Source organism: Bactrocera tryoni, chromosome 3 (genome assembly GCF_016617805.1).
Source record: "Bactrocera tryoni isolate S06 chromosome 3, CSIRO_BtryS06_freeze2, whole genome shotgun sequence".
In the NCBI taxonomy this organism is placed as follows: domain Eukaryota; kingdom Metazoa; phylum Arthropoda; class Insecta; order Diptera; family Tephritidae; genus Bactrocera; species Bactrocera tryoni.
The window spans coordinates 11776650-11790355 of record NC_052501.1 but is presented as its reverse complement, the minus strand read 5'-3'; the positions used below and the strand labels follow the sequence as shown (position 1 = coordinate 11790355).

At 34.8% G+C, this 13706-nt stretch overlaps 2 protein-coding genes across 2 annotated transcripts in view; one reads left to right on the top strand and one right to left on the bottom strand.

Moving 5' to 3' along the window:
* Positions 1 to 13706, top strand: part of LOC120770240 (protein Wnt-5) — a 164702-nt gene that overhangs the window by 124162 nt on the left and 26834 nt on the right. The window lies entirely within an intron of this gene.
* Positions 9147 to 9633, bottom strand: LOC120770243. Its single transcript, XM_040097541.1, has 2 exons — positions 9454 to 9633; positions 9147 to 9361 (listed from the first exon to the last, which is right to left on the bottom strand). Exons 1-2 carry the CDS (start codon positions 9625 to 9627, stop codon positions 9170 to 9172), a joined length of 366 nt encoding a protein of 121 aa, XP_039953475.1. The 5' UTR covers positions 9628 to 9633; the 3' UTR covers positions 9147 to 9169.

The following is a 13706-nucleotide window of genomic DNA, read 5'->3' as shown; positions in this document are numbered from 1 at the left end:
TTGCAAATAAAAGTATTATATTTCCAGGTGAATGGCTGCAAAATGGGCATTTAATGTTGCTTTAAGCTAAGGGGTTAACTGTTTCGCTTTTGAGTGCAATTGCTAACGTTTAAAGTGGAAATTGTGAAAGTTTAAATTCGAAGTTTAAAGCATAAATGCCTCAAAAACCCGAAAGGTGCCAATGAATAGGAATTTGAGTCGCACAATCGCTAAATGGAAGGAAATATTTGACTACCTGAGAGTAGAATTTATATGAATATTTTACAATTTTTTTTATGCATTTTACCACATTTCATAAGAAAATTATTAAATTTTATAAAAAAATTTAAAAAACATTTAAAAAAAAGTATTAATATATTTTTTTTCATATATTAGATTTACCAAATCCTTATAGGCACATACATACATATATAAAAGAAAATTTCGTTTGGAAGCATAAAATTTTTATTTCAAATATATTACATGAAATGATTGTTGAAATGATTTTGATTCATTTTTTTTTCAATACACGTTTTTTCTGGCTTATAAAATTTATATATTAGCTGCGAAAAATTAAAAATTTAAAAGAAAAAAATTCTTTAGAAAAGTAAATTTTTGTACTAATAGTCTCACAAAAAGAAAACACCTTGTTATCTATAAGCACTTATTACCAAATTCTTTCTGTTGAGCTAGCTGTCATTGATTTGTCATTTCTCTGCTCGCCGTACCATATTTGAGCGCTGCCGTCTTGCCAAGGCTTTGACACAAGAAGGCAACAATAAAGATAACAAGCTGAATAAGAGATTATTCGGATACCTGATTAAAGATGCCTCACTGCTACAAACTTTTACCTTACAGATTTTAGCTCAGTTTTGCCATTATCAATGGCTCAAAGTCAGTTTATTGTCAATATTGAAAATAGAATTTTTTTCTTTTGATGTGAAAATTGAACTCATGTCACTGCTTGTAAAAAATATAAGCCAGGGACGCTATTCAAACTCAAAAGGTTGCTGAGATATTATTTGATATGAAAACATGTAAGGAAGAGCTAAGTTCGGCTATAACCAAACATTTCATATCCTTGCAACTTGCAAGGATTAAAGCCGGGGGAGTTACTTCAGGTACATAAGGCTTGTTAGTTACATTGGGTCTTGGGCGAGTTTTCACCCGATTTTATTCATTTTAAGCACAAATGTTCGACATTATAAGAAAACACGCTCTCTCAATTTTATCAGGGTACACAAATATTGGCTGATATAAGCGGGACCAAGTCACTCGCAAGTTCGAAAATCTTTATATTAAGTCTATAGGGGCTATCAATCCGATTCAGCCCATTTGAAGCATACAGACTATCATGAATGGATTTTCTATAAATTTCAATTATATATCTCACATCTTGACTTATCTTCGGTAAAAATTCAACCAAAACGACTGACTACACATATTCGGCACCCAAAGGCTTGAAAAGGTTTGGTTCGATTTACGCAATTTTTAGTCATTAGGTGGCACACAACAAATGCACTATTCGTGATATATATTGGATAGACGAAAAAATATTTTTTAGTGCTCAGTTGTTTAGTCGAAGAGACCGAATTTCCACAGGTTTCTCTTGAAGGCAACAATATGGGATTAAGGGACTGCATTGACCGATAAAAATGGTGGTCAGATGGTGCAAGCTCAAAACTATATTGTGGATGCATCAGAACTTCCCAGCCAAGCTCTCCCAGTTTTAATCGTGTCATCAAAGATGTGTGTGGTCTAGCGTTGTCCTGATAGAAGACGTAGCCCGTTCTGTTGATCAGTTCTGACCGCTTTTACTTGGTTCAATCTCATCAGGTGTTGACAGTAAAATGTGAATTCAATCGTTCGACCAGCCTGGAGCAGCTCATAGTGGATGGTTCCTTTTCAATTCCACCAAACATTCAGCATAAACATTCGAGGTGTCAAACCTGGCTTTGCGACCATTTATTGAGCTTCACCACGCTTGAACCATGAACTTTTTCGCACATTATTGTCGAATTTGATCCCCTTTTCGTCTCCTGTTACCGTTCGTTTCAGAAATGGTTCGATTTCATTTCGTTTCCGCAAAGAATGGCAGATGGTGATTCGGTCTATTAAATTTTTCACAGATATTTCATGTGGTACCCAAACATCGAGCTTATTTTTGTAGCTAGCGAAAAGGTTCACCATTTGATTATGAATATTAAGTTCCTTAGGGATGTCATAGCAGCTTATGTGATGGTCAATCTTTTCTATAATTAAAAATATAAATTTTATTTTACTTTAAGCTATATCTAGAGTAATATTGAAAATGTTGCACAACCGAACTGTAATTACAATGGGATATTAAATTAAAAGTATTGCTTAACAAACTTCTCATAAATCTAAATAAATATTATCCCAGAAATGACACTATAACTGCTATACAAATACGCCAATACACAAATAAAATTATAAATGTCACTTTATGAACACAATCAAATAATATTGCATTGCACAAATCAACTACTTCAGCGGAAGAGAAAAAAAGTGGTCAATAACCGCACAAAGTGGCGTGCGTAAACAACAATAAAGGAAAAGGAAGCCGTCACTTGTATATGAGGGCAGCATATAACTTAGCATGGCTACATATGCACAAATAATACTCGAAAGAAAAGCAGACAACAGAGATGTGAAATAACAAAGATATTATTTGATTTTGTGTTTAGTACAATACAATTTTCCTGAAATCCGCTTCCACTCGGCAACAAAACAACCCCATTATATGCGCTACAAATGAACTAAGTGAGTCCACATGGAGTCTAGTGAAACGTTTATGGCACAACCGCCAGCAGAAGGCAACAATAATGCCGCAGCGACCCCACAAAAGCGCAACGACAACAAAAACGGAGCTGCAGGGATATTACTTTATATGCACATATATGTATGTATATACATACATAAGTCATTGTGAGTGTGTGTGGGCTGAAGAGTTTACCCGTTGTGGTGTGGAAAACGAGTTTGCGTGGCGTCGACAAAGCTTAGAAATATTTGAACTCAAACAAACTGGTGCAGGAAGACACATGCATATGTGTAAATGTGTTTGTTGGCGGTCTCCATGGGGTAGGACAAACAAGTATTGGGACGTGCCGCACTGTGCTGGTTGATAGTCAAGGGCGCCGCCAGCAGACAGAAACACATACGAGCACACAATAGCGAGTGATATTTATAGAGAGTGTTGTAAGGAACTTTGTTGAAAAATGGACAGAACCCGTGTGTATGCTTTGTGGCGGCAACAGGATGTAAAAGTTACTAGCAAGCAGGCAACTTGCTGCCACAGCTGGTCGCCCATTGTAGTTGAAGTGAGAAAACGAAAGTTTAGATAGGCAAAAAAATAACAATGTTAGTGCAGAAAAGAGAAAAGGCAATGCGTGCTTCCTTCCAACTACACACACAGACACACGCATATACAAATATGATTGTGCTTAGAAAAGTGGGAAACACAAAACATGGAATAGAAATTGTGTAGTGTTGGTCACTGCTGGGCATACAAGGCACCAGCCATCAATGGACTGACCAGTTCGTGGATAGCAATGCCAACACAAGTAAAGGTTTCGAACACACAGCATCGGAAGCAAGCATTTTCAAAGGAAGTTCAGGTGCATGTGTGAATAGCAACCACTATACGTCCAAGCGCCGTTATGTATGCTTCTAAAACGCACACTACAAATAGTTCTGCTTTATTTTCGGTAACTTTGGTATTCGCTTGCTGCATGAAGCTGTTCACCTGACCCACTAATTTGCCAATAAGGATAAAAATCAACTAAATTTAACGAAGCTTCCGCTAAAAACGGAAATAAACATAAAAGTACCGCTAAAGACTGTCGCGTGCGCGGCACATTTTCGCGGGTTTTCACCGCAACGGTACCCGTTATCGCATGCAAATGCCTAAACTCTGCACGAAGCGGGCATATTTAATTTCTACTGCAAAGAAATGGAACACAGTGATGGCAGTGGGAAAGAGCGAGTTGAAGTAGTTTACGAGTGAATACTGTGGGCATTGGAGTACATAAAATGGCTGGTATGCGAGTTCGCTTAGTAAGATGTGGTATTGTGCAAGTCAGTTTGGAATTTTTTTGTAATAGACGACGCGTGCCATGTCCTTTTCGAATAGGTTCACAGCAATCGACGTTGGTAAGCATTAAGCTGTGTGGAGTAGAAAATTTCAATGGCGGCAAAATGTTAAAGAAATCACGGTGTTATGTTTGGGGTAGTGACTACACGCATTTACTTCAAGCTGTACGTGAGTAAAAGTGTAATAAACTTGGCTCTTTACATGCCTCCTGTATTTACTTCTATTCAACTGATATGTTTTTGCTGTGCGATACCAGCAAATGGCAGCAGTGTGCTTTAAAAGGATTCTGGAATATTTTTGAACTAGTTACAAACTAGTTAAAAGTGATTTTTTCTTGGTTTCTTTTTTATGATAATTGATGATTAAATTTTCACAGTTATAATTTAGAATAAAGTTACCTTCCAATATACCATAAATAATACTTAATTTTTATGCTATAATGAAATCCCAATGTGCGGGCCATTCTTGGTACTTATTAGCTGCCTTTTATTTAACAAGCGTAAGAGAGTAGTGAACCGAGCAAAATACACCAGCTGTTCAAACAGACTGGAAACATTCCCATTGTAATCTAGCGCTAATATCTCAAGTTACAAAAATCAATAAATAAACATTTTTGCTTCTAAATAAATTTCAAATAATCATTCCGGACGGTTTTTGAATTTATTTGACAGTTTTGTCAGAATTATACCAAAACTTGAAAAAGCACTACCTTTGAGAAAACAAGTTTAGAGACAAATGATAAAGACGATTTCGGCCAATTCTTTTGTATGTCATGATTTCAGTTATGGCAATATCTATAGCTTATCATTATTCTAGTTTTAGAAAAACTTATATTGCTATCTCGGCACGGTCTACTGGGGCGTATCCATGTGACCCCCATAGAAGATTCTCCATTTCCAGAGGCTCCTGACCTCGCCCCCGTAGTTGGGCCACGCCCGGAACCACTTTGTCGAATATCAATTTCCTGATGTATATCCATATTATTAGTATTAATATCCAAATTAGGACGCTTCTCAATGAAGAGAGAATCTCCGCTACTACTTCAATCGCTTTCACTATCTGGTCTGGGTCGTTTATTGGAACCTCCGTTATTGGCTACCGCGGTTCTAGCAGCTTGTCCAGCCTCGAAATCTCTTTTTAATGTATTGTAATAATATCCACCTTCTTTATATTCTTTATATATTTGTTTTAAAACTTCAGCGTTTTTTTTTAAATCTTGGTAATCTCTATATCCACCTTTATCTGGTGTATTTTTATATCAGTCTACATAATAAATACACAAAAAAATCATCGCGTGGAGAACTAAACAAACTATACCGCTGCTCAAACCGACAGCAAAACCTTGTTATAATCTTGTGCGGTATGCCATTTCAGAAACTCCAAATTTAATGATGAATGTTTATTATCATTCGAAAGAGCATTCTTTTCCATTTATTTTTTGAAGATAAATGTTTCAAAAGTCCAGCCGTTTAGTTCAATTTTCGATGACACGTACGATCATTTCGACAGGCGAATGGCTCTAAGGCCTGAATCAAATCGGAATTGTCCACATAGACTTTAGACTTTATACTATATATCCCTACTGAAAAGGTCTAACGGTGTGATATCTCACGATCTTGATGGTCTATCGACCGGCTTAGAACGTAAAATTACACTGCTAGACACATTATTTGTGACATGAAAATTGTTAGGTGTTTCAAATGCAATTTGATACCCCGAAGTCAAATCTTAAAACAGAATTTTTCTATTACCCACAGATACTCTGTAACCAATTTCTACAATACTACTGTGATCAAATTGAAAGGTGAATTAATTTCAATTAATTTATAATTCGCGTGTAAGTGCTATATTGACTGGAAAATTCGTTGGCATAAGTGTATTGCAGCGGGAGGGGATTACTTTGAAGGAGATGAAAAGGACAAAATTCACCTTTCAATTTGAACACAGTAGTATTTCAAAAAAAAAAAACTAAGAGAGTCTATGACTTTCAAAATAAGTTAATATGATGCCACATTTTATTGTAATCCATTCACTATTTCGCCAGACAATGAAGTGAACTCTTTCGCTACATTTGTTAATACTGCCAATACCTGAAAGTAATTCCGCGGATTTGATTCTTGCAAGTTTCAACATTATAAAATGTTCGGTTACACCCGAACTTAGCTCTTCCTTACTTTTTAATTGTATTTATTGTATTTATTGTATTTATATACATTTTAAAGTTTTCAGAAATGATAACAGGCTCCTTCATAGAAATGGTTGCCAGCTACAGAATTACAAAAATGTCTATCAGTGCTATTTCTTTCCGAAGCTGCTGCTTTGGGGCCATTTCCAAATAGTTGTTTAAGTGTGTTGCTTTTGCTTGTGGCACATAACTGTGCGCCTATTCCATATGACACGCAAGTGTATCGAATTTTTGGTTTTTTATATATCAAGTCGGTTGTCATAGCTGGTGTCATGCGAGAGAAAATATGCGGAAAATATATAAACATGCATATTCCAAGAATTAAAAGCGAAAAAACAAAATTGAATTTCTAATCAATTTTTTCCTACTTTGAGAGGCCACTTGACACTTGAAGAGCGACTCTAAGATGTTTAAAATTGGCTGCAGTGCAAATACCATATTTAACGTCTTTTGATGTGCGCTCGAGAGTGACACCTAAATCTCATTTAATTTATTGGGATTAGTGGGAAATTATTGTGGTAATTACCTGTTATTCACAGGATGTCCTCCAACTTCCGACTTGTGTGTGCGTGTGCATTTTAAGTACTGCCAGGCTAAGTACCGCACAAAGACAGCCGGCAATTGCTTGTTGCTGCCATAAAAACCACACATTAAACACAAGCGTGCAAATAAAAGATGACTCTAACGAGTGTATCTACTCCGAACGACTGAGTTAGCAGGCAAGGGCGGTGAGTGCGTGCTGCATGTCTTGAGAAACACAAGTGCCAACAGCAGGTAGCAACATGCAGACAACATTTGGCAGTAGATAGCAACAAAAGTCGTGCCACAAACAGTTTAAAACAGAGCGTATTAATGGCTGTCTCCACAGCTTGGCATAGCTGCCACAAGTCCATAGCAACAACAAGAAATCGTATGAAAAAAGTATGTGCTTCTGTTTAATGTGCTTGCTTTTTGTGATGTGGCAGGCAATCAGTATGTGCCGCTGCTATTGACATTCGTCTCAATTCGTGGCAAAGGTGACTGTTTACGATTTGTGCCTCCGTCTCACACAAAGTGAGGGCTCCGTTGCATTTCAAACGTTTGCTGTGGTTGCTTCTACACTGCTGCACATAAGTGGCCTGGCATCTACAGTGGCTTTGTGGTTTAAATTACTAGTATTAGGGGAGTGCGCACATGCACATTTATCTTCTATTTTAGTGCCAGGACACACATCTGTGGTTCTATTCTATATAACTGTCGTAGAATAATGTCACAAGCATTGTTTAGTCGCACATTTTTGCTCGCAAATTTTATTGCCCACATTTCGATTTATGTGTGTACAACGGGCCCCCGGTAACATATTGCAACTATTACTAATCAGTCTGCAACACTCTCTCTCCATATAATCTTCACTGTCAACATTTATTGCTCACGTTTTCCCACCCACTAATAGATTGGGTAAACAACCCACAATCACTTACAGTTAACCGCATATTGTTTGCCCGAACTTCAGTTGCAATATCTTTTGTAGACAAATCATAGTCCTGCATGCTTAGGCCTAAGCAGCCACTTACGCACTCTCGTGCCATAAATATGTTAGTATTACATACGATTTCTGTTCTTTCTGGCTAGGCCGTTGGGTGGGAGTCGCATTTGTTGAGTGTCCAATCAATTTTGCTTATGAATTGCGTTGCATATTGCGGTGGCTCAATACTTCTTAATACATACTTGTACAAAAGACTATAAATATGCTTTAGTGGGCTTCCTAACATTCACCTTTGTACACTGATACTGCAATAAAATAAAATAAATTGTAGAGATTGTTTCAAATTGATTTCTTTCGGTTAGCTAGGGTCAGAGCCAATATTTAGCCAAAGCAAAAATGTGGTTAGGGTTAAGCTTAATCAAATTCTTAAGTGCCCATATTTGTACAGTTTTATTTTTCTCATAAAACATGAATGTAGAAAAAAAGGAAAAATATAAAAGAAGACAAAAAAAGAAAAAATCCCTTCACGCCAAATTTTCAGACAATTATCTCGAAAAGGAACGGGAATACTATCTCCCTACTATCTCAACCACAACCTGGCGGATTTTGAGAAAAGATTTGTGCTTGCAGCCTAATAAAATTGTTCTCAGTCAAGAATTGAGGGCATTGCACCGCCGTAAATGTATTGAATTTGCCTTGCAGCAACTGGAAAAAGATAATGATTTTTTTAAAGAAAATCATCTCCTCCGATGATTTTCACTTTTATCTGAGTAGTGCGGTAAATAAACCGTAACCGTAACCGTTCATTCTGGTGCGAAGAAAATCCACAAGTTATTCATGAATAACCATGGCATTCAACTACTTACATTGAATGAGAGTGCGGATACTGGTTCCTAGCAGTACATATTCGATAAAATGAGGTAGTATCTAAGTATAAGAAACTATCGGGATTTTGCTCGTTCAAAATTGTTGTCTTTGTAAGTCTGAAATAACTAAATATCGTATGAAAAAAGTCAAAAACTTTATTGTTAGCGTCATTTTGCCCATTTACCTTTATAAGGGTTTTTGACACCGCTAAAGGTAAACGAAAGAGTTAGTAAACTTAAGAATAATTATTGTCTTCTTTAAGATAAACAAAAGGTACATTGAGAAGTATCAAGCGAGATTTAATCAATGTCAAATAAGTGTTCATTGTCGATATAAATCGTTGTAAAATAAATCAGATAATTTTCATTTACAATAAAGTAATAAAGATACTAACACTTAACTGAACATAAATTGAGCATCTAATTTACCATACGTTTGTTGTCTTTAAAAATTTCCAAAATTTACACAATGTAGTCTAATACTGAAAAGATAGCTCTAGCCTTCATTTTTCTTAATATCTTGTAAAGAAAACCTTTTTTGTGCAATGTGGTATTTTTATTTATAAATAACTTCTTTGTTTTCCATAAACCACAAAAGTAACATTTAGACCAATACTAGTATATGTTCTCATCTGTATAGAGGCATAAGTCCAACCAGGTCCACCGTAATATAAGTTGTTCGACGGACCCGAACTATTTTTGAACTGGTCTTGCAAATATATTGCAGTGATTACGCTGTTATTGCTTTCCAACTGAAGTGAGTAAGAAAAGTAAAAAAACAAATATGTTGAAAATAAAGAAATTGAAGGAGAATATAAGTAGTTCTGTCTGTTAAATTACTTACCGTTTCGGGTATGTCAAAATAAACGATTTGTACTTTGTTGGCTATAGCTGGTTGAAATACATTCTTACTGAATAAGAGTACATCAGTGGCATTGCGTACACCCCAAGTCGAGCTCCAAGAAAAGGCGACAGCGCAAAGTGCGAAGAGCACACAAATTTGCACGACAATCTTCATTTTCAAGCGCTGTTATATTAAGTAATAAAGTTTTGTCCAGCTCTTCTGCTTTTTATACTTATTTAGGATGTGATAATTTCAATTTGATTGGAGCGTTTTTAGAGATAATAATCTGATAAGCCGTAGAAGCTTTCTAATAATACCCTTATATATTTTCTTAGTAACTTTTGATTTGAGGGTAAGCACCCAGAACTAATTGTTTATCATTGACAGATAAGTGACTTATCAATGAAGTTGATAAGAATATATGTATGTACGTGTATATAAAGATAATTATATATATTTAACAAAGTTATCGACTAATTTATAACATATGTATATATTAAAGCACTTTCTGTTTCATTTTCCGAGAAAGTATGCTACATAGTTGAAGTAAACATGTCATATATGTACAGTTTATTTTTATACAGATGACTTCTGAGAAAATGTAGGTTACATTAGTAACGGATTTTGTTTTGGTTGCTCCTTGAAGACGGATAATGGTAGTCGACTTGTAAAAAAATTGCCGACATACGTTAAGGTAAAGGAACGTTCGAAAAAATAATTACCGAAAAAAACATTACTCCGAAAAAATATTATTCCGAATTTTTTTCGGAATGCAAAAAAATTTATAAACTAATTAGAATCGAAATTTATTTCATATTATAGTACGAGAAAGTAATTTATTTCACAATATTTGAAAATTTTGGAGTTTCAAAACTTGAGAAGTCATAAGTAACATTAAATTAAATTATGTATTTTTATTCTTCAAGAGAAAACTAATAACCAGCGGAGGTAGTAGTGCGCGAAATGTTGTTTCCGAATATAAAAACTCCGAAAAATTTCGAACATCGTTTTTGCCAAAATGTTACAACTAAGTGAAAAAACATCAAGATGAAAAAATTTAAAAGGTCATAAAAAAACTGACACATACGAACGCCAAACCCTTTGAGGGTTTTACTATACTGACCTAGTACCATCACCTAGGCTTGGAACCCCCCAGACAATAATCCCAAAAATGTTCCACAGTGTAATTACTGCGATTTATTTTAACATAAACTGATTATTTTTTCTGTGGATAAAACATTAACTATTATTTATGTTATAGTAATCAAAGATGATAAAGTTCTAAATATCCGAATATTTCGGGGTTCTAAGTTGGCATATATGATTTTGTAACTTGGAAAATAATAAAACTTTTTTTTCATTATAAAAATGTTAACTGCGAAATTCTAAATTGATATTCTCAAAAAAATTATACCGAAAAATTCGGTGTTAAAAAAATACTACATTATATATTTAGAAAAAATTTAACAAATTTGACTATGAGTTTATGCAATTAACGAAGTTAGTGAAATTATTTTTTTTAATTATTTAACACCTCCCAAATATTTATGTTTTCTGATAAGCTAACTTTCAAAAGAGCTCTGCAGAATATTAAAAAATTATTATTCAATTCCGTAGTTCCAAGTTGGCGTATATGATTTTGAAAATATGAAAATAATTTTGAATAAGATTTTTTTTAAATATAAAATTAGTAGCTGCCGAAATTTCAACATATTATTTCAAAAGGATATCAACTCCGAAATATTCGGAATGAAAAAACTACAAAATTTACTGCATTTCGTATTTCTATAATTTTAAAATAAATTTGATTATGAATTTTTGACAACTCCGAAATATTTCAGTATCCTCTGCAGAATATTAAAACAAATGTATACGTATTCAAATTCAAATTCAGAGTTCTAATTCTAATTCCAACTATGAAGTATTAATTCCGACAAAATACCAAATCCGAAAAATTCGGAATTAAAAAACTACAAAAATTGCTACATTTTATATTTCTATAATTTTATAATGGGTTTCATTATAAATTTATGCAAATAAGTAATTAACTATTTGACAACTCCGAAATATTTCAGTATCCGGATAAGCTAACTTTGTACAGAACTCTGCAGAATATTTAAAAAAAATTGATGCGTATACAAATTCTATGAAATTATAATTTCGAAATGAGAAACGGGTTTCAACTACCTCGAAATTAAGCTGTTCATATAAAAAAAGTTTAAAATCAGCAGGAGAAATTTGAGAATTGCAATACCTGTGTAAATGTCATCTTGTACATTCAGTAATACTAACTATTTCTTATTAAATCTAACTTCAACAACAATTGCATAAATCTTTTCCAACAAACTAAAGCCCCACAGCTACCCCAACTAAATCCGGCAGTCTAAATTCGCAACTTGGAGTGTTTGCCTTTTCGGCGAAAAAACAGCTACTCAATGCTAAACTATGCAGATCGCAATGCTAATCTGAGAGAAAATCGAAAACTAACTTTTTACAATGAAGGGATTTACACATACATATGTACATATGTACATACGCTTGAATGCATGCAAACAAGTCAACTACCTATAAAAGAAGTTGCATCAAACGATATCCACTTTGGAAATCCAATTTGCCTCATGTCAAGAATTGCTTCCACTAATGCCGTGCAAGGAAAGCGATAAGCTTTTGCAACTTATAAGTTGCAAGTTGGCTCGTATACACAAACATAAGCTGAAATACATTTATACTACTTTAATAGATATGTATATGTATGTATGTATGGATATGAATTACTACTTGGCGCCATTTTAAAGTGTGTAGTACTAAAAAATAGTTACTCATACATTATAACAAGTATATTTGCATTAAGTGTATGCGTGTTTGTGCTTCTTAAAAGCTAGCTTTGTTATACGAACGACTTGCAACAAAGTTCTGTTTGCCTGTGCCGTCGCAGATGCCAATGCAAAATGGCGCCGACGACAAACTTTGCCAACAGATGACTGCGAAGGAATGCACGAGATGTATATTTGTGTGTGTAGTAGCAGTTCTTGCATATACTTTGTATGTATGTAGTTGTCTCAAAATTGCTCCATATCGCTAGCGGCTATTACGTCAGCCAGTATTGGCATGAAAAATACGCGCTGATGCTGTTAGGGCGCTTTGTGTAAGTAGTTGTTGATAAAGGTTGCATAAAAAGTTGCATGCAACTATTTAGTCTTATCTGGAAATGCGCATACGACAATTTGTAATCGTAGCTATGTCTGTCTTAAATAGTTTTGAGTTTTCTTTTGCATTTGGCTTTTTGCAACGCACTATTGGATTATTTATTACCGGAAAATTGCAGTTGCACGACAATGTCTTGCAACAATCGATGCTGTGGAATACGTGCAACATAAAGTTTAATAGGAGTAATGGCAGTTCACTTGTTGATTATATAACTTTTTAGTGGGTTTCTTACATAAATTACACGTTCTTCAGCTTTCAAAGAAATTCTTTATCAATAATTAAATATTGCCAATATTTAATCTTTATTATAGCGCTTTCATTTGCGATTTCATTTTCACTTTCGTTTTAAGATTTATTTCGAGCCACCAACCATTTTGGTCGGCCGCAAAGCTTTTAAAGGTAGCACTGAATGATCTCTGTATATAAAGTACATTATATATGTATGTGTGTGTATAAAAATCTGTCTGCGGCTTAAAGCAGCTTTAATTTGCATTTATGTGCACATATATTCTCTTTTTACCACACTTGCAACAATTGTTTATATTCATTTGCGCCAAATTGTTGCCCATTGCAGTGTAACTGCTAAAAGCCTCTTCCCCACAGAGCTTTCCACTTGTGCTCCTCTCGACTGCAGTGCCGTTTTTTGTAATAATTTTATGTTGTTGCAGCCTTTGGCTGCGTGCGCCTTTTTGTTTACCGTTTGTTGTTGAGTTTTTTATACCCGCGTCTGTTGAGGGTATATGGGTCTCATAGTCTCCGCTTCGTATTATCAACAGTTGTTGTTATTGCCTTTCGCATACTTTTTCTTTATTTCACTTTATTATTCGTGCTTCGACAACAACAAGTCATTGCCAGATAAGCCTCGGGTGTGCAACAATGAGAACATATGCGTGTAATGTTATTGCCGAGGCATTGTGTCTCTCATATCCTCACCACCCTCCAACTCCTTTCAATCCAATATTATTTACTTGGGTTAAAGCTTTTTGTTTTTTACTTACAACACTTGTGGCCGTTGGTGTAAAACAAGCTTACCCGAACTCGCAATC